Source organism: Apodemus sylvaticus, chromosome 12 (assembly GCF_947179515.1).
Source record: "Apodemus sylvaticus chromosome 12, mApoSyl1.1, whole genome shotgun sequence".
Taxonomy (NCBI): domain Eukaryota; kingdom Metazoa; phylum Chordata; class Mammalia; order Rodentia; family Muridae; genus Apodemus; species Apodemus sylvaticus.
Window position 1 is genome coordinate 10,328,441 of NC_067483.1, and position 20,513 is coordinate 10,348,953.

The 20,513-nt window shown below is 37.5% G+C and overlaps 1 protein-coding gene across 3 annotated transcripts in view; it reads right to left on the reverse strand.

Annotated features, from left to right (window-relative positions):
* The window catches only part of LOC127697757 (contactin-associated protein like 5-3), an 826,357-nt gene that overhangs the window by 62,915 nt on the left and 742,929 nt on the right, over positions 1–20,513 (reverse strand). For all 3 annotated transcript variants that reach the window (XM_052201048.1, XM_052201047.1, XM_052201046.1), the window contains one exon: positions 3,504–3,634. In XM_052201048.1, coding sequence (XP_052057008.1) covers positions 3,504–3,634 — 131 coding nt within the window. The remainder of the gene's footprint in view (positions 1–3,503; positions 3,635–20,513) is intronic.

Sequence of the window (20,513 nt, forward strand, 5' to 3'; positions counted from 1 at the left end):
CTGATTTAATTTGACCTTTTTTTCAGGATACTTATTACACTAACAGAAACAAAACAAAACCACTTGGCCTTCACCACAAGGTTACATTAATCATTATCACATAGCAACTGCAATCATGTAGAATCCATTCATTTAGTTCACAAAACAATGAAGACTTGCATCTAGGGACTATTTGGTAAAGAGGAAATGTTGAAAAAATAAACAATAACCAAGTACCAATTTTCATCAACTTACATTCTTGGGGACTATAGGGTTGTGTCATGGAATATAAAGTATATTCCATGCCAGATAGCATGAGTTACTAAGAAAAAAGAATAAAAATGGAACAAGGATAATGAGCAGTGTATGAGAAAAGTCAAGGGAATGGGTTCAAGTAGATTAGGAAAGGTCTAGATATCGATAGACATTGATATATTGGCAAAGATAGGGAACTCAAAACTATGATATTGAGTTAGAGAAACCACCACCTGACTATAACTACAAAAGAGCAGGTGTCTGACAGAGTCCTGAGTGAGTCACTAGATAGGAGAGATACCTAAAGACCCACAAAGAGATAGCAGTGATTATCTAATGGCACAGAAATAAACCTCAGGGAAGAAGGGTACTATTCAAACAAAATGTAAGTCAAGCCCCCAAAACTGAGAACAATCCAGGCTGACATGCACCTATTTTACTGTAACATCAGGTGTTGGAGAAAATCGTGGGTACAGGAACCCTGGTGTTCCCCTGGCATAGTAGTTGGGAGAGACAAGCATTATAGATTTTGCCAATTACAGCCTGTGAGTTCTGGGCCACTGTGTGCCTTATATTTTCTGAGAATCTATAGCACTCCCTTAGGCACTGAAGTATTTAGATGGCTTTGTGGTATTTTGTATCTTCCTTTGTAAGCTTAACAGGTCAATTGGCATTAGATATTAATCCTTTATATTTTGTACAAATACCAAACATATTTTTTCTGGCAACTAAAGCTTTTTTTTTATTCTGGTTTATTACTGCTGTATTATATTTGCTAAAGGGGTATAAAATGTCTGGTTGTTCTCAGTGAAATTGGCCGAGCTAGGATTGTGCTGCAGTCCCTCCAATCTGAGTCTGATTTTATTCTTTGAGTGGACATATCAGGTAAACTTTGCCTCCCTTTTCACTTAGGGAAGTGAAATCTTATATTATACAATGAATCTCATTAAACTTGGAAAGTAAATAAGCCAAAGCTTTCAGGAAGTCCTTGAAACGGCCCAGATACATTAAGACTGGGGTCTTAATGCCCCAAAATCTGTTGCCTGAAAGAAGCACTTTTGTACCTATTGTTCTTCCTTGAAGTTGGAGAGTGTATGCCAGGATGCCATCTTTAGTGAGTTACCACCAATACTGGAGTAGATTTTGGTGACATAACTGTCTTTGAGTTATTTCAACTCCTGTAATCCCTCATCCATACTCTTGGTAGTAATTTGAATAAAACTCATTGGTTCACTAATTTACACTTAGTGGTATTGTTATCTTGAGTTGTAGTTTGATCTCTTTATGTAGTAAGAAGTTTGTTCCTGCTTCCCCAGAAATATTTTACACAATACTATACCTTCGTGTTCTGCACAAATAATTTTTTTATGTCTTGACTAGTACAATTTTTTTGTTTAACATGGTGGGACTAAGGGGAAGGAAGGTAGAGAAGTTAATCTTGATTGCCAACTAACTACATGGAGTTTCGAATCACCATCGAAACAAACTTTGAAGTATATTTGTGCTGGAGTTTCTAGACTGGATTAATTGAGGTAGGAAGACACACCTCAAATGAGTGCAGTACCATAGTAAAGGCTCGGGTTTTTGTAAAAAATACAAAGTAGAAAGTGAGCTGAGAACCAGCATTCATCTCTTTCCTTCCTGACTGGGAATGGATTGTGACCAAATGTCTGGCAATTATGGACTGTACTCTCAAACTGCAAGTCAAAGTTCATTTAAGTTGTTTCTTAGGTATTTTGCCACAGCAATAAATAAAGTAATGCACATGGAAGATGAACTGAGGAAATCAGGATATATCTATTTTTCCAAGAAATTTAAAGTAAAATGATAGAATTTAACATTGTGAAAAACTAAGGAGAAATGGATTTCTTACCCTGAACAAGTAAGATCTTGGTTAGTATATTTGATATATTCAATAATTACTTGGTTTGTGCATCAGGCAACTATTTGGTGAAATTGGAAATGTGTTGAAAGGGCAAGAAGGCCTAAAGATGTTGGTGATGTGCTTGTAAGAAGGCCATGAGGTCTGACTCACATGGAGAGAGAGAGAGACAAAGAGAGAGAGAGAAAGAGAGAGAGAGAGAGAGAGAGAGAGAGGGGGGGGGGGAGAGGGAGGGAGAGGGAGAGGGGAAAGGAGAAGGGGAGGGGGAGAGGGAGAGAGAGGGGGAAAGAAGGGAGAGGGGGAAAGAAGGGAGGGAGGGAGGGAGATGTGTGCAAAAGCTCTCAGGATCAGGTAGGAGGATATAGGCTATGGACAATTGCTGATAACTTCTGTAAAGGATACATAGTTCATAAAGAAATAGAGCAAGGTCATCTTCTGAGAAAGGTAGCATTGCTTCTGTTGATGGCAAGCAAAGAGGATGGCATTTGATGTGACAAATTTGGAGGATAGAAGAAGGATGGATTAAATTTACCTAAGCAAAACAGTGAATGATAAGCTAGTTAACTATCTCACTTATGATAAAAGAGGATTCATCTAGACTTTGGTTGGACTTTATTAAGATCTGTCTTGTTGGTTTGTTTGGCTGGAGTGATAGATGGCTCAGTGGTGAATAGCATTGACTTCTCTTCCAGAGGTGCTGATTCCATGCAACTGCATGGTAGCTCACAACCATCTGCAATACGATCTGATACCCACTTCAGGTGTGTCTGAAGAGAGCAATGGTGTACTCATATACACAAAAAATAGTACTAATATACATAATAAATAGTATTTTCTAAAGAGGATCTGTCTTGTTGGTTGTTTATACAGAGTCACTAATATTTCACAGAAACCTATAATGCTGTTTTCTCAGAAAGTTCTGCCTATGCACACATAACCCTTCAAAACTTTCTCTGTCTTTTCTATCCTGGCAGCTTTTCCTTGTCTTCAAGACCAAGATCACACTAGGAAGTAAGTAGTGATGTGTAGAAGAGACCTATGGCTTCCCAGGGGCTTCTATATCATCTGTTCCCATATGCCCTTTTCACCTACATCTCTTATATCCATTCTTCCTTTTCTCTCAATCTGGTTAAGAGTTGATTAAACGTGACCACAACTAGAACCTCCACTGTTTCCTACATTCCAGTAGTTTCTGAAGGAATAGAAATTCTCTGGTAGGGGATTCGAGAATTTGCATTTCCAGTTATTTCCCAAGTGATGGCAATACCAGTGGCTAAGGGGGAAGGCCTTCGCTGGAGTCTGTGGAGTATGTGATTTGTTAGGGCTCAGATATGTTTGATGGAGAAGCCTTCAACTTAGGCTGTGTGAATAGATGAGAAGAGAATACCTGAATGGAAAGTTCTGGCCCATCTCGGCTCATCTTCACCTGATGTACTCTTTTATTGGCAAGATTCTCTGTGCTGATGGTGAACACATGACTTTCTTCCTTGCCTATTCGATAGTGAATCTGTAAACTTCCTTGAAAGAAAAAAAAAAGAGGGAGATTAGAATTAAGAATAGCAAGCACATCATAGAAAGAAAGATCTCATAAAAGTGTTTATAAATCCTTGGCTATTTCTGTTTTCTGGGCCTCCATAACATTCATCACAGTAGAAATAAAAATTTCTGAATACAGGTACTAATTAAAGTGAGTGTATCTCTTTGTGGAGTTGTTATTGTTGTTTTGTGTATGTGGTTTTTAAATTAAAATGCTAGTTGGAAATCAGAAATTTGTATAGAATTGCAATCCCAGGACTCTGCCCACTGAGACAGGATGGCCAGCCTTTCATACCAGTTGGACTACATAGTAAGAATTTGCCTCAAAAGAGCAAGTAAAAAGAAAGAGAAAGGGCTGGTGTGGTGGGGGGGGGTGAAGTGGGAAGGGTAAAAGTGAGTGGAAGTAAGAGGTTCACTTTCATGAGCACACTTGCAGACCTGTTTTGTAACTGGAATGTGAGAACCTGATCATGACAAAGTTACTCTCATGATACGGTTCTCTCAAAAGCACCTTCTCCCTTCTGAGACTGAGAGGAGACTTCCTGGTTTTTACCCCCTGATGTAAAAATAATATTACCAGTTTAAGTAAAGTATGCTTAAGGCAAGGTGACCAATTGAAATTTTCATGGATCCTTTGGATTTTCAAATTTTATCAGGAGAGTATTTTTTCAAGCACATGCTCACTATCCATGAGATCAGGATATCAGTACACTGAATATCGATCTCAGAGCTCATCTAATAGAAGGAAACTAAAAGAGTCTCTAGAAACACATATACTGGACTTTCTGATTGTGCCATTTTATGTGAGAGGATGGGGAAAAGGAGAGAGGGACCCAGGAAGACAAAACATGACAGTGTAAATAGAATGGCTAATGTTGTATGTGTATCCTTTTATAATTTGAATGATCCTCTATATGAAAATATGACATGTAAGACAGACATGTATTGGCTTCCTTATTCTAGGCACATGCTCCTTTCAATTTTCCAACATGTATGCCTGAACTCAGTGGGATCAGTTGCACTCCCCAACCCCAGAAGCTTTCTCTTTGAGTACACAAGAGAGCAGAAAATGTTATGAAAAGAATAAAGTGTCATACCATTAAGGGCATTAAGGGAAAAAAAGCATAATTACACAAATTGAGGCCAAGAAGATGGATTCCAATCCATTCCTTCACATATTCACATTTATTTGAGCCTCCTCATCTCACTCATTTTTCCTATTGCTGGCAGTTATAGGAAAACAACAGGCTTGTGTTCAAGGTGGATATTCTTAGTCATTGTGCCAGTGCTTGAATCCCTTTTCTCTGTGCCTTTCTGTGAAAACTAGTATTTACTATCTCTCTCTTCTTTAGGCTTTGCTATCCCCATTCTCTCTCTCTCAAACCTACACAAAGGTAAACACTTTATGTTTCTAGTCCCAGAGGTAGCAGACTATCACAGGGAATGTACTATCAAATTAATAACCAAAAGAATAGGCTAAGTGCCATGTCAAAAGTTCATTGAGACCAACATATCATTCTGAATTTATCTCACAAGTGGTCTCATTTTTATAACTATTACACTTTATCAGTCCTGGACATTCAGAGGATACTTTCTCTTCATAACTATGAGCAGAGATTTATACTTACAGTACATAAATTAAAAATAGAAGTGAGATTCAGCTATCTCCTCTTTTCCAAAACTGTTTCTGAAATAAACATTTGTAATAGAATGCACTGTGGTCTCCTCAAGTACCTCAGGAAAAATACTGATGCACTCAATTTTTTATCTTCCTTTTCTTCCTTTTTTATAACTTTAAGACAAATCTCTCTCTCTCTCTCTCTCTCTCTCTCTCTCTCTCTCTCTCTCTCTGTGTGTGTGTGTGTGTGTGTGTGTGTAAATTACTAATTAGAAAAATAGTGGTGAAGTCTGGTGAGATGTCCCAACAAGTAAAGGAGTTTTACTACTTGCAACCCATCCCTGGGTCACATACACAAGCATGAGAGAATTGACTCTCAAACTTGATTTTCTGACCACCATAAAATGGCATGTTACACTGCCCTTTCATACAGGAACACACAATTAATATAATAATAAAATAAAGTGTCTTTAATTGAAAATGGTAGTGTAAAACTTACACTTAAAAAAAAGAACTAAACCCAGTGATGAGAATACTTCTTCAAAGGAATCATATTTACATCCTAAAAATTCCCTCATCCCTTATCAAACTGGACAGAACTGCATCACTTGCTTAATAAACATATTTCATCATGGTTGAGTTCCTGCCTTCCATGTTCATCTAAAAAGTTATTTCCTCTCCCACTTTCTTTTACACACACACACACACACACACACACACACACACACACACACACACACATATATATATATATATATATATATATATATATATATATATAGAGAGAGAGAGAGAGAGAGAGAGAGAGAGAGAGAAAGAAAGACAGAGACAGAGATAGAGAGACAGACAGTGACAGGGAGACAGAGACAGAGAAAAGGGAAGTGTGGGGAATTGAAGAACTCTTTTTTTAAATGAAGAGTTTATTTTCTTAATGGATAATGGTTCCAGAGTGGGGGTTGGGGGATGTAGATATCCATGATGGCAGAGTGGTGGAAATGTAGCAAGCAGCAGGTGTGGTTGCTGGAGCAAGATGTTAAGAGTTCATATCTTGAACAAAGCACAAATTACAAAGAGTGAACAAGGAATGGCAAGAGTCTTTAAATTCCCAAAGCCTGCTTCCAGGAATGTACTTCATGAAACAAAACTACCTCCTAAGCAGAACTTATTAATGTATTTACTTAGTAATGTTTAGAGTCTTGTGGTACAGAAATTTAATCTAGCTGTTTCTAAATAACTATGATGAACATGGGCTTCCTGTAGAATATAACAGACCTACGGAGTCAGTCCTCCCTATGCAAGAGAGAGTCTTCAATGAGAGAAGCTTTCACATAGCTTCCTTTCCCTTCTTCCTTCAAAACTAAGCATAAAGTTGTTTCTCTCTAGAAGTTAACTGGATTCTCCAAAGTCATAAGCATGCTATAATTTTTATCCTAACATACATTCTGCTATATTTGCTCTAATCTATAAACTACCTAGAAAACAGGACATAACACTGGTGACTTTGTGTTAGTTTTTATGTATGTGTGTGTGTGTGTGTATGGGTGTGCATGCCTGCATGTGTGCATATATGCATGTGCACATGTGAGAGCATGTTCATATGGTTAACTTACACATATACATATACACATACACATATGTGTACTCAAACACATACATATATTACATATATGCCAGTATGAATATCTACTTGTGTACCTGAATAGACTAAAGGTCAACCAATAGTGTTTTCTTTGGTTTATCGTCACCTAAGTGTTTGGAACATGGACTCATTGTTTAACCAAGGGTCAATGACTATGACTGGTTAGACTTGTTGTCCATACAACCCTCTAATTCCTTGACTCTCAACATTCTCAAAACAGAGATTTTAGTTGCTGATTACCAAACCTTGAATTTTCATGAACACAGGGGATACATGCTAAATACATAATGCTTGCAGGGTAAGCATTTTATTGACCAAGCCATCTCCCCTAGATTTTGCAAACACTGAAGCAACAAAGCATTAATTTCTGCAATTCCTACTCAGTATGTACTTTGACCTGTAAGCTCCAGAATTTGGATGATCTGCTATTCTTCCTGTTAGTTATTTTTAGACTCTCTCTCTCTCTCTCTCTCTCTCTCTCTCACACACACACACACACACACGCACACACACACACACACACACAAAACACACAAATAAGTAAATATATAGAGAATCCTAAAATAGAACTAGCAAATGATTTAGCTGTCATGTATACATGTATGCATGTATATGTGTATATATACCATCCAACACCATATATAAAGTATATATATACTTTATATATGGTGCTATATATACATGAATATATACATATATTTGTATATGTATATATCTATTCTGTCTAATGGAAAAATAGTATTTCAAAGAGATCCCTGCATCTCACCTGAATTAATTTATGAGAGACATACCCCAGATATGAAGCTAATCTTAAAAGTTTGCTCGGGTATGAAGGAAAGAACTGTAATTAGTATATACAGTGACTTGTACAAAAAAAGGAATTTATAACATAAATTCTTCAGTGCTTGAAAAAGAACAGATACAGAAAAATGTGTAGCATGGAATCCCTCTCATACATAGACTATTTATAAGAATTTAGAACCTATATACTTTCAGAAGAGAGTAGTGATTATATGAGATGGGTCAAACAGATAATTATCAGAGAGCACATACCTCCAGAGAGCATAAGAGGAAGAACATATTTTGAGGACATCATGCATTGATAGTTGGAAGTTGAAATGTTAATAACTGCAGCAATTTATTAAATAATCATAATTTATCTACTCTACATATACTGAATTTTTGTCAGCTTAAAGTTATATGGGAAACTGGAAAGTTTAGTATTTATAAGCTTGTGTTGATATTACAGAGGGCCTGAGTTCAATTCACAGCATGCATATGAGAAAGTGACAAATGCCTATAATTCCAGTTGCAGGGACCTGATGCCATTTTATGGCCTTAAGAACACCTGCCCATAGAGACATATGCCTACATAAACATACACACACACACACACACACACACACACACACACATACACAGACAATTAAAACATAAACTTTTAAAACTGCAATAAGATTTTTTTCTGATTCTTTTAAATCTAATATTTAGAAATCTACTGGCAAAGCTGTAGTCTGTGGACGTTTTAGTCCCCTTTGTAGTAAAGACAAATATAAAGCTTATTATGCGCCATTTTTGTTTTGGATGGGGGGACAGATTAGTAGGATTTGTCAACCACCATAGAGTTCCTTGACAATTTATCCTAAATGAGTAACCTCAAGTTTTTAAGCTACCCTCATTCACTCTGATCTTATGGCTTTCCTGGGCTCAATTAATTCTTAATTCAAAATAACTGTGAAAATCTTCACAGGGTGTAACTAATGGGCAACAAGGCTTCAGGAAACTCAGTGGATGAGCTCCAGTTTATTTTACAGAGTTGCATTCTAAGCACTTTAATAAGAATCAATTATCTTCTTCTATTTCACTGCTTCTGTTTGCACTAGCACAAAATATCCCTCAACATATCCTACCTTTAGCTCAAAATGTGTTTTCCAGAATCAAACAACTGAATGAAATCAAGTTGTCAATTTCTGCAGCACTCTGTTTTTATCTATTTGCTTGTCTTTGCTGTTGGAAAAAGTGGCTTTCTTGAATTAGAAGAAACTATGCAAACTGTTGAAATTCAGAGTGTAACTTCTGACTTGAGAGATATTGAGCTTTAACTGTTGATTTTCAGAAAGCTGTTGATTTTCAGAAAGGCTTTGGGCATGTCTATGGTGCACTATCTTTACTTATGATTGATGTAGGAGGACCCAGCTACCTTGGTGTGACTCTGTTTCTTAGACAAGCCATCCTGAACTGTATCTATAGGAGAGGAAAACTCAAGCAAGCAATGAAACAGGCAGGCCTGCACCAATGTACTTCTTAATTTTCTTGAATGTATAAACAATGTGAATGGCTTTTTCTATCACCTATTTCTATGATATCTCTGCAATGTAATGTAGAATTATCTGCCAATTTGCTTTCTGCCAGGGTGTTTTATCATAGAAACAAAAATGAATCCCAACCAGATGTGAGCAAATCTAATCCAGCTCTTTATCTTAGAAAAGTGCTCAGGCTTCACATGTATATGCGATACTGGATCCAGAGGAAATACTTAAGATACTTAGTGATCCGTTATGTGCTTATAGATCTCATTAAACTACTAAAGATATGTGTTTTCCCTTGGGGATCATATGAGAATTAACTTCCCTTAAGAAGAAAACATTCCTCCTATTTATTTAAGATTTATGCTATTTGAAGGCAACATCATTAGGATTCAATGCAGTAATTAGTTTTTAAAGAAGTCCCATTGAGGCAGCTTTATGAATTTCAAATTATGTTTTATGATCCAAATTTTTTTAACTATAATGAATCTTTATAACAATAAATAAAACTTTAAGATATGTGACAGTAATGACTCATATGTGTGCTTGAATATGCTTTGATTGTTTCCACAGATAGTGATGGAATGAGGCAATACTGAGTGAGCATCAGAAGATTGGTACCGCTGTGGAATTCTTCTGAGAGGTTATACTTCCCACTCAAGAGCAACTTCTTCCAATGTTATTGAAACATCAGCTGTGAAGCACCTCATCATCCTACATATAGTGGTCTCTTCATTAACTATTAGTGTTCATATTACTGTAATGGAATTCAAAGACTAAAAGAAAGTTGAAAAGGACAGGCTTACTTGGCTTACATTTCTAAATCTCATTCCATCACTGAAGGAAGCTGAAACAGGAACTCAAATGGGGAGGTACCTGAAGGCAGGAGCTTATGCAGAGTCCTTAGGGAATGCTTTTTAATGGTTTATTCCCCAGTGCTTGCTCTCCCCCATCAATCACTAAACTTGACCACTTTTGGAACAGATTCAGTAAGGTAACCCTGAGGAAATGCTGCCCAGAAGACATCACCTCAATTATTGTGTTCTCTTCCTAATCACAATTACTTCCTCAGCCCTGGCTCCCTGGTATTCATTATGCCGGCAAAGCAAAATGTTTCCTTTAGTGGTTCTCAAGTCCTGGTAATGCAAGCCAATTCTTCAACCTTCTGCTAACCAGAACCATGAATTCTTAACTTAAATGGCCTGGTAAAGGCTTGCTTTCCTTTGAAACTTCACAACCAAGCCTCCATCATCAGCACTCTTTTTATTATTCTTAGCTCCCAAGCTCCTACAGAATATATGAGGAAGTTATCACCATTCAATAGATATTTTAGCCCAAAGATCCAAAGTCCTTCTACAATCCTCCTCAAAACAGCCAGGAAGATAGAATATTTTACTGTCTTTTCTAGGGCACCTTTGCTGTGATAAAGCCATGGCAAAAAGAAAATTGAGGAAGAAAACGGTTATTTGGCTTACACTTTCACATTGAATTTAACCAGATGGAAGCCAGGACAGGAACACAAGCAAGAAAGAAATGTGGCGGCAGGAGCTGATGCAGAGGCAATGTAAGAAATTTGCTTACTGGCTTGCCCCTCATGGCTTGCTCAGTCCTCTTTTCTTTTCTTTTCTTTTCTTTTCTTTTCTTTTCTTTTCTTTTCTTTTCTTTTCTTTTCTTTTCTTTTCTTTTCTTTTCTTTTCTTTTCTTTCTTTCTTTCTTTCTTTCTCTCTTTCTTTCTTTTTCTTAGGTATTTTCTTTATTTACTTTTCAAATGTTTTCCCCTTTCCTCCTTTTCCCTCCAAAAGCCCCTCATAACATCCCCACCTACCTCTGCTCAATAACCCCCCCCCACACACACACACACACTCTCAACCTCAGGTAAACAAGCCTTCATAGGACCAATGGCCTCTCCTTTCATTGATGTACAATAAGGTCATCCTCTGCTACAGATGCTGCTGGAGCCATGAGTACTCTTTGGTTTGTGGCTTAGTTCCTGCGAGCTCTGGAAGTATTGGTTGGTTCATATTGCTGTTCATCATATGGGGCTTCAAATGCCTTTAGTTCCTTGTGCCCTTTCTCTAGCTCCATCATTAGGGACCTTATGCTCAGTACAATGGATGGATGAGAACATCATCCTCTGTATTTGTCACGCATGGACTCAGGATCTGAAGAAACAACAATATCAAGCACCTGTTAGCAAGCACTGGTTGGCATCCACAATAGTGTCTGGGTTTGGTAACTGTATAGGGGCAACTCCAGATGGGGGAGTCTCTTTAAGGCCTTTCCTGCAGTCTTGGATCAGTACATTGTCTCTGTATCTCCTTCCATAGGTATTTTGACTCCTCCTTCTAAGAAGGACTTTAGTGTCCACACTTGGTCTTCCTTCTTCTTGAGCTTCATGTGGTCTATGAATTGTATGTTGGGTATTCCCAGCTCCTGGGCTAATATCTACTTATTAGTGAGTGCATACCATGTGTGTTCTTTTGTGATTGGGTTATATAAGGAAAAAATGTAAGCAATATAAAAGAAATTACAAATGTAACCCAGGCCAGAGTATGTTAGTGTGAAATGTGAAAAAGGTAAATGCCCAGACCTCAATTTTATTTGACTCAGTGAATACATCAATTTTAATTGACTAAAAAGATACCATAAAGACCAAGTCTGGAGAGTGTGTGTGGAGATTGATAAGCCTGGTGTTAGATAACATGATTCTGCAGGCCTGAGAAAAAAGAGACTTAAAAATCATGGTCTGACAGCTAAGGTTTGGCTCATTCCCATAAGAGAGCTCCAACAGAGACTATTCCTTTTGAAACTGACTCATTCCTGGAGCCAGACCACTGATTCCAGACACCCCAAATCTGCACAAGGCTCCAGCTGGTTTCCAAAGCATAGTAAGAAAATGCGACAGGCCTTGCCTGCACTTCCATTGTAACTAAGCTAGCAGCATATTCCAGCTGATATGAGCCCCAAAACACACATACAGTAGAGGGCTGCTGGGTCTGTGTTCATTCAGTGACGATACACCTAACCTTCAAGAGACTGGAGGCCTCAGGAAGTTTAGTGGTCAGGTGGGCTGGGGTGTGTGGACCTCTATGTGGATATAGAGGGTGGTGAGTAGGTATGGGATGTAGAAGAGTGGGAGGGTAAACAGGGGTGAGTGGGAATAAAATATGGAGTGTAACAAAATAAATAAATTAATTCATTAAAAATTAAGAGATAACTTGAATATAATATGAAAACAAAATAAAAAGGTTTTTTGTGAGGTAAGACAACCACATTATGCCTATAATATTTAAATAACTAGCCAGAAATATGAGACAGGCATTTTGGAGAAAGGTTGAGAATAAAATTGCTAATCTTAGACCCATGAACTAGAAGCTACTACAGACAGATGAGAAAGTTATTCCATTCATATTCAGCCACATATAATATGACATTGTACTAAAGTTATTCATCAAGATTAACTTTAGGTTATTTCCTCTTAGGTCATCAAACTAAGGTGTGGCTATGTTCTATGAGATTGAAAACCGTGTTCTTCCCAAAGACACCCTGCACTTCTGTAAGACACCCCACACTTCTGTAAGGCAACCCACACTTCTGTAAGACACCCCACACTTCTGACAGTCCACACTTCTGTAAGAGCAGAATTATTATAGTGCTCCATGGTGTCTTGATCCCATTCAAATCTTGAACTTGAGCACCTATTCATCAGTCTTTCTTTTTCTTCTTCTAAGAAGCAAGAAAGAACACGGATACCTTCAGCTAAACAGTTTTTATCAGATTCTAGGGCATCAAGATATTGTCTCGATGGCTCCAGTCGATACAAAAGCATCCTCTTGCATTGCATTCTAGATGCAAAAGGAATATGTAGTTCATAAAATTGGGCAAAAGGAAGCTATCTGAAATACTTTGGGTTCATGGAATACAAGACTAAGAAATGGTAAGTGGCATTGCATTTATCATTTTCATTTTGTTTTGTTTTATACTGTCTGAAGCTACATTATGAGTAATTGACCTGGATAATCACTGCACTGCCTTCATCAATATCATTCTTACATTCATCACCACCTTCATTTTCTCAATCTTCATCAAACTATATGATGTTCCTCTGTGTCATTGTACTTGTCACTGTTAAAAGGACTCTGACTATATCTCTTCTAATTTTGCATCACATTAAATGACTCCTTTTACACCACAGGGATCTCTCTCTCTCTCTCTCTCTCTCTCTCTCTCTCTCTCTCTCTCTCTCTCTCTCTCTCTCTCTCTTCTCTCTCTCTCTCTTTCTCTCTCTCTGTCTCTCTGTGCTTCCTGACTTCAGATACAATGTGAACACTGCTTCATGCTCTAGTATTCATAGTCTTCCTGCCAAGATAAACTATATTTTAAAAATTGTGAGCTAAAGTATACTGCTCATCCCATAAGTTGCTTTTATAGGAAATACTTTCATAACCCTAAGAAACATAAGCAATACTGTCATTTTTCTGGAGAAAAAAGTTCTTTCCAGGATCACAGATTTCTTTTTCTTTGTAAATTTACTGTGATTAAGCATAGCTCTGAACAGCCATAAAACAAAAGTATATTCTGCCCACAGAACATAACAATCTCATTTCCAACTCTTTTGTCTCTTTTTTGATGCCCAGCGGAATGTAGTGGGAGTTTCTATATAGTGGAGGAGACACTGGCATTCTACCTATGATGGCACTATGCATGTTTTGGGCCAAAAGAGGGGCAACTGAGTCTGTCATTTGTCTTATGAGCTCCTTCGGAAAAGAAAGAGTTAAGCAATCCTTTACTTTGTAAATTTTGAAATGTCATCAGCCACCTCTGCTTCTTAGCTACAGAAAGAAGATGCTAATGTCTGCTGCACAGAGGTTTCTGTTAGATTCTGACAAAATGTAAAGTAGCCTGTGCCACTATTACAGATATTCAGCAAATAATCTTTTGAGTTTTATATGTATGTGTGTTTATATGTGTATGTATGTATGTCTTAGTCTTTTTGTCTATGTGTACACACTGTACAAGTGAGGCACCACCTCCATGGAATTGCCTGTCTCTGTTACTTATTGCTAGGATTACAAATTGATTCTACTATGACTGACTTTAAAAAATTTGTTTCTGGGACATTTACTTTAGGTCTTCAAGTAGCTAAAGCATTAGATCTAAAAAAAAAAATGTCTTATCCCATCTGTATAACTTGATTGAGGGTATTTGGCAGTACTTTATGTACATATTCATTTATGTAATTTTTCTTCCTTAAGTATTTGCTGGTTGTGAGTTATCCTAACAGTTCTAATAGGACTGTGGTGATGGCTCAGTAGGTAAATTGTTTTCCTTACAAATGTGTATAAGTCTTCAGATCCCAGAACCCATGAAACTCTAGATAAGGTAGCATATCCATAATCCTAATGTTTCTACATTCAGAGAGGAAGTAACTTCAGGAGAAACTCAGGGGCTTTGGATCAGTTGGCTCAGTACACATGGTACAGAAAAAGAGACCCTGATTCAAATAAGGTGGATGTTGAGAGGCAACAGCTGAGGTTGTCCTCTGAGCCCAGCAACTGCAATACAGGAAGGTGCTGGGTAAGGCTTGGGAAAGCCCCACTCTTGCCTCACCTAAACCTGACAAGTATGAGGCTTGCTTATATGTGCTACAATGCATGGTTTTATGTGGTAAAATCAAGGATAGCTCCCTACCAATAGAGCTACTTCCCTGTCCCTAAATTTCTTTTCTGGTTCTCATATTGAACAGAAGCCATGCATACTGAATAAGGTGTCATGTGATACTGCAGTATCCATTTACATTGTGTCATATGACACTCCAGTATCCTTGTACACTGTGCCATGTGATAATTCATTTATTTGTTCACATTGTGCAATTTTTAAATCAGCTTAGGGAAAACATGCTCTTCATTCATTTCTTCCTTAAGATAAAAAAATGAAATATTTTTTAGGTTATTGAAAGGCACATTTTTCTACACAATGGAGTACTATTCAGCCATTAGAAACAATGAATTCATGAAATTTTTAGGCAAATGGATGGAGCTAGAGAATATCATACTAAGTGAGGTAACCCAGACTCAAAAGGTGAATCATGGTATGCACTCACTAATAAGTGGATATTAACCTAGAAAACTGGAATACCCAAAACATAATCCACACATCAAATGAGGTACAAGAAGAAAGGAGGAGTGGCCCCTGGTTCTGGAAAGACTCAGTGAAGCAGTATTCGGCAAAACCAGAACGGGGAAGTGGGAAGGGGTGGGTGGGAGGACAGGGGAAGAGAAGGGGGCTTACGGGACTTTCGGGGAGTGGGGGGGCTAGAAAAGAGAAATCATTTGAAATGTAAATAAATTATATCGAATAAAAAAAAACCAAAAAAACAAAAAGCAAAAAAAAAGAAAGGCACATTTTATTGTGATTTATAATCACTATAATGAATGACACACAGAAACATTCTTGTTCTTAATTTAGTAACCACTTGTCACTTTAGCCTTTATTGGCTAGTAACTTTTCCCACTGTACCACACCTTTTGCTCTCGAAGTATACAATATACAGTATTCTTTCTATTTTCAAGTTCCATGAGATGAACATTTTCAATTCCATACGTAAATCTTGTGATTCTTGTTTGGTTCTTTTCCAATACTATATAATGGCTTTTGATGGTGGACAGAAACTGTATTTGCTATTCCTGTATACATATATGTATATATGTGCCCTTTTGTGTGTGGAGTGTGACTATAGCTGTAAGTATATATGCAAATGGAACACAGGTTTACAAAAGCTATCTTCCTTTACTGCTTTTACCGTATCTTTTTGACAGGGTCTCTCACTGCACTGGAAGCATATAGATTCATTAAAATGTTGGACCTGTTAGCCTTAAGAATTGATTACCTCTAGGTCCTAGCACTGGGGTTAATGCCATAAGTTGTCATACACAGATGTTCTATATAGATGTTAGAGATCCAACTCAGGTTTTCATGTTTGGGATACAAGGACTTTACTGACTGAGCTAGCTCCTTACCTTTTATTAGTTACTTTGCCTCAAATATCTGAAAAGGGAAAATGAAGGGAGCAAACATTCATCAGCTCCTGATCTCAGAGAAAGTGTAGTGTACCATGGCAAGGAAGCCAGGCAGCCCATCCCATATATGTCTGCACTGCCTCAGGCAGAGCCTCCTTCATTGCAGGAAGCAGATATACAAAACTGAATCCTGCACAGAATACTAAAGGTCGGTTCTCTATCAGACAGAACCCAATTCCTAAAAGACACACTGCTTTAAAATAGTGCCACAAGCTGTGACCAATCATTGAAAATGTAAGCCTCAGGGGTACATTCAGCTTCAAACTGTGACATTGACATTGCTATCAAGCTTTATGGTTAGAGTTTCTGAGACAGTAAATCTTTCTAGCAAGGTTGCAGTAGTAGTGGTATTTCTCTTAACAGCTGGAATGCCTTCCCAGCGGTGGATGGAAAATAAATTTGTAGGTGTGACTTAGATTATTTTGGCTTAAACATTTCTCCCAGGCTGTAGGAATTTGGTGGCAACAGGACTAGTAGCAACTGTAGGCAACAGGAGAAAGGGATTTTGCTTTCAAAGACCCTTGATCAGAAATACTTGATGTCACAAAAAATTGTACAACACCAAATCGAAAGTTCATCTGCATTATGAATAGCTTATGAAGGTCTAAAATAATGATGATATTTCATTGCTAAATCTATTGTATTCAGCTGGCAATTATAATAGTGAATGCTGAAATAGTGACACTATTCTTAAATTAGCCTTTCTGATGCCCTCATTCTCTCTTACCAAACACCTTTCTGCTATCATGAGGCTCAGAGTCCAGGAAAGCTAATGTTTTTGCCTAAGGTGGTGTGTGATAAAGAAAATGATTGCAGAAGGCCTAAGTTCACAAAGGTTTTGCAGTAATACTACAGTTAAGTATCAAACATCTCATGTGTTCGAGGAAGAATCAAAAAAAAAAAAATAAGAAAGTTATTACCATCGAAAAGGAAAGGGTTCTCATCACATCCAAGGCTAGCCTTTCACCTGTTGAAAAGCTGGAATTCCTGCACAATCAACATTTGTTGTTAAGGCTGCATATGCTAGAAGAGACTTTCAAAATATTTTCAATGTTAAAATACCAATGAACTACAGTTAAAGACTTTTTCAACTGCATTTCTGTGATAAAACACACTAAAACCAAAATGAAGTGGGATAGATGGGAGACTATTTCATGTTAAATTCTGGATATGGTCCCTCACTGTGGAAAAATCAAACTATGAAATTAAAATTTCACAATCACAGTCAAAAGCAGAGGGAATGATTCCTTGAATTCTTGCTTGCTTAAGTTCATCTAGTCTTCTCCAGTCTTTTTTACCTCAGGACTGGAATAGTGCTGTCCAGAATGGAAGTTCTCATATATATAAACACAAACAAAGTACCTCTTGTCATTAAAATGTTTTCCCACATCAAGTGAGGCTATGCTAAGTTGACACTTAAAGGCTGGAGTAAATAATCTTTGGGAAGATTTCTCTCCTTTTGCTAATTAGATCAGCCTACTCAGTGAGTTGTTAAGGATGCAGCTGTATCTACCTCCCCAGAATAGGAATTATAGGGGTATTGTATGCAGCTCTAACATGCTTTCTGTATAGGGTTTCCCAAGTTGGAACTCAGGTTTATGTGCTAACATAGCAAGTCCTTCACAGTCAATGGCATCTTCCCAATGTCCAATGAAAGACGTATGAAGCAAGCCTTTATTGAGTAAACTGTCTTTCCCAAACCCTTACAGAAGGTTTCTTAGCTCTGGTCTAGGGCTCAGTGGAAACTAGCATCCCATTTAGGCACACTGAGCTTGCTCCATGGAGCATTGTCACTAATCAGTGAGAGTTACTTTACATGTCCCCATACCTATCTTATAGGTATTTTTGTTTTTTGTTTGTTTGTTTGTTTGTTTTGTTTTTGTTTTTTAAATAACTGAAAGTCATGGGTTTCTCATGCAAACATTGGCAGATGCCATACTTGAATGATCCCTGCCTTAGAAATGAGCTTCTAACTAAGAAATCCTCCCCTGCTCGGGGTGGATAAAACATTCCTGATGCTGTGTCACTATAGATTTCTGGGTTTTTTGTTGTTGTTGTTGTTGTTGTTGTTGTTGTTGTTTTGTTTTGTTTTGTTTTGTTTTGTTTTTCAGTCAAAGCAGCTAGCTACTGCCAGGAAGTATGCTACTTCCTGTTTGGAGGTGCTGCAGCACAAGGGACAACAAATATTTCTGACATTTTAGCAAGAGAATGAAAAATACCAAACATATACAGAACCAGAGTTGGAGTCACCAGCACATTTGTAATATCTACGTGTGTCTGTATAGTTAGTTGTAATCCCAGTGTTGGGGGAGGAGAAGATAGACAAGAGGTCATTGACCCTTGTTAGCCACAAAATAGATGGAAAACATGGGGATTTCATGCTCAGCAACATTCTTTCTGAAGGAGATAAGCCAGATAAAGGATAAGGACATTCTTCTCTAGTCTTTGCATGTGCATGAATTAGCATTTGCACATGTACACACACACAAACACACACACACACATACACAGAGAGAGAGAGAGAGAGAGAGAGAGAGAGAGAGAGAGAGAGAGAAGAAAATATCTGATTGCCCCTTGCCCCCCCCCCAAAAAAAAACCTGAAGAACGATTTATTTTAAACCTTAGGTAAAATGGACTCCCATCATAATAGGGGATTCATGGCACCAAAGCTGCTCATGCCTGTTTCCTTAGCCAGAAAGATGATATTTGTGCATAGTTTATTTTCTTAATTGTGTAGAAAGCACATGAACAATGCTAGCCACATTTTGGTTGAGTTTTCCAAAATCATTAACCTAGTGTAAAATTTTTCTTACATATCTTATAAAAGTACACTTAAAAACAAGAGTGGGGAAGACAGGTGCCACTGAAGGTTAAGGAGCCGGTGCTATGGAGATGCTTTGGTTCCTCTCTCAGGGTACTTGTCCACATCAGAAAAGAAAAGAAAAGAAAAGAAAAGAAAAGAAAAGAAAAGAAAAGAAAAGAAAAGAAAAGAAAAGAAAAGAAAAGAAAAGAAAAGAAAAGAGAAGAAAAGAATAGTAACTCCTCACTAAGATCCAAGTCCGGCCTGTAAGACAAAAAGGAACCAGGATAATCCAACCAGAAGAGCCACCACCGGATTTACTATGATCCATAACATGAGAATCAGCTCCTCAACTTCAGCTGCCCAGAGGCTTCCATTGACAGAAGGTTCAGAAAGGTGGACTGTTATAAAATATGTGAATTTATATTTGAGATTTTGTTTCATACTGTTGCAATGATACTAGCAATTATGAAAAATGTTTAAATTATATCTGGTCTTTATACCAAACATTAACATATTTATTATTATCATCTTAGTGATACAGGAGATAATGAGCTAAAAAAATAAAAGCATGTCATGTGTGTGTTTGTTTCTTGTTCTCTCAGATGTGCTGAATTCATAATTACATTCTAAAAAGCACCAATTTAGAAAAGATGTAACTTCATTGTTATAAAATATACATCAAGTTTAAATATAAATTTAGAGAGTGGAGAAGAGTAGAAAATGTCTTCTTCTTTTTTATCTCTACTCTCTTTTGTTATTTACATTTCAAATGATTGCCCATTTTCTGGCTCTCTATTCCCTGAAAGTCCCATAAGCCCTCTTCCCTCCCCCTGTTCCCCCATCCACCCCAGAAGTGCTATAGCAAGGTCCTCTGGAAATGATGTGCCCAGTTTTTTGAGGAACCCCCAGAATGATTTCCAGAGTAGTTGTATCAATTTGCATTCCCACCAGCAGTGGAGGAGTGTTCCTTTTTCTTCACATCCTCACCAACACCTCCATTCTCCTGAGTTTTTAATCTTCACCATTCTGAATGGTGTAACGTGAAATCTCAGGGTTGTTTTGATTTGCATTTCCCTAATGACTAATGATGGTGAGCATTTTTTTAAGATGCTTCCAAGCCATCTGAAGTTCTTCAGGTGAAAATTCTTTGTTTACCTCTGTACCCTATTTTTAATAGGGTTATTGGGTTTTCTGGGGTCTAACTTCTTGAGTTTTTTGTATATATTAGATTTTAGCCCTGATGTAGGGTTGATGAAGATCTTTTCCCAATTTGTTGGATGCCATTTTGTCCTTTTGATGGTGTCTATTGCTTTACAGAAACTTTGTATTTTTATGAGGTCCCATTTGTCAATTCTTGATCTTAGAGCATAAGCTATTGGTATTCTGTTCAGAAACTTTTCCCCTGTACCAATGTCC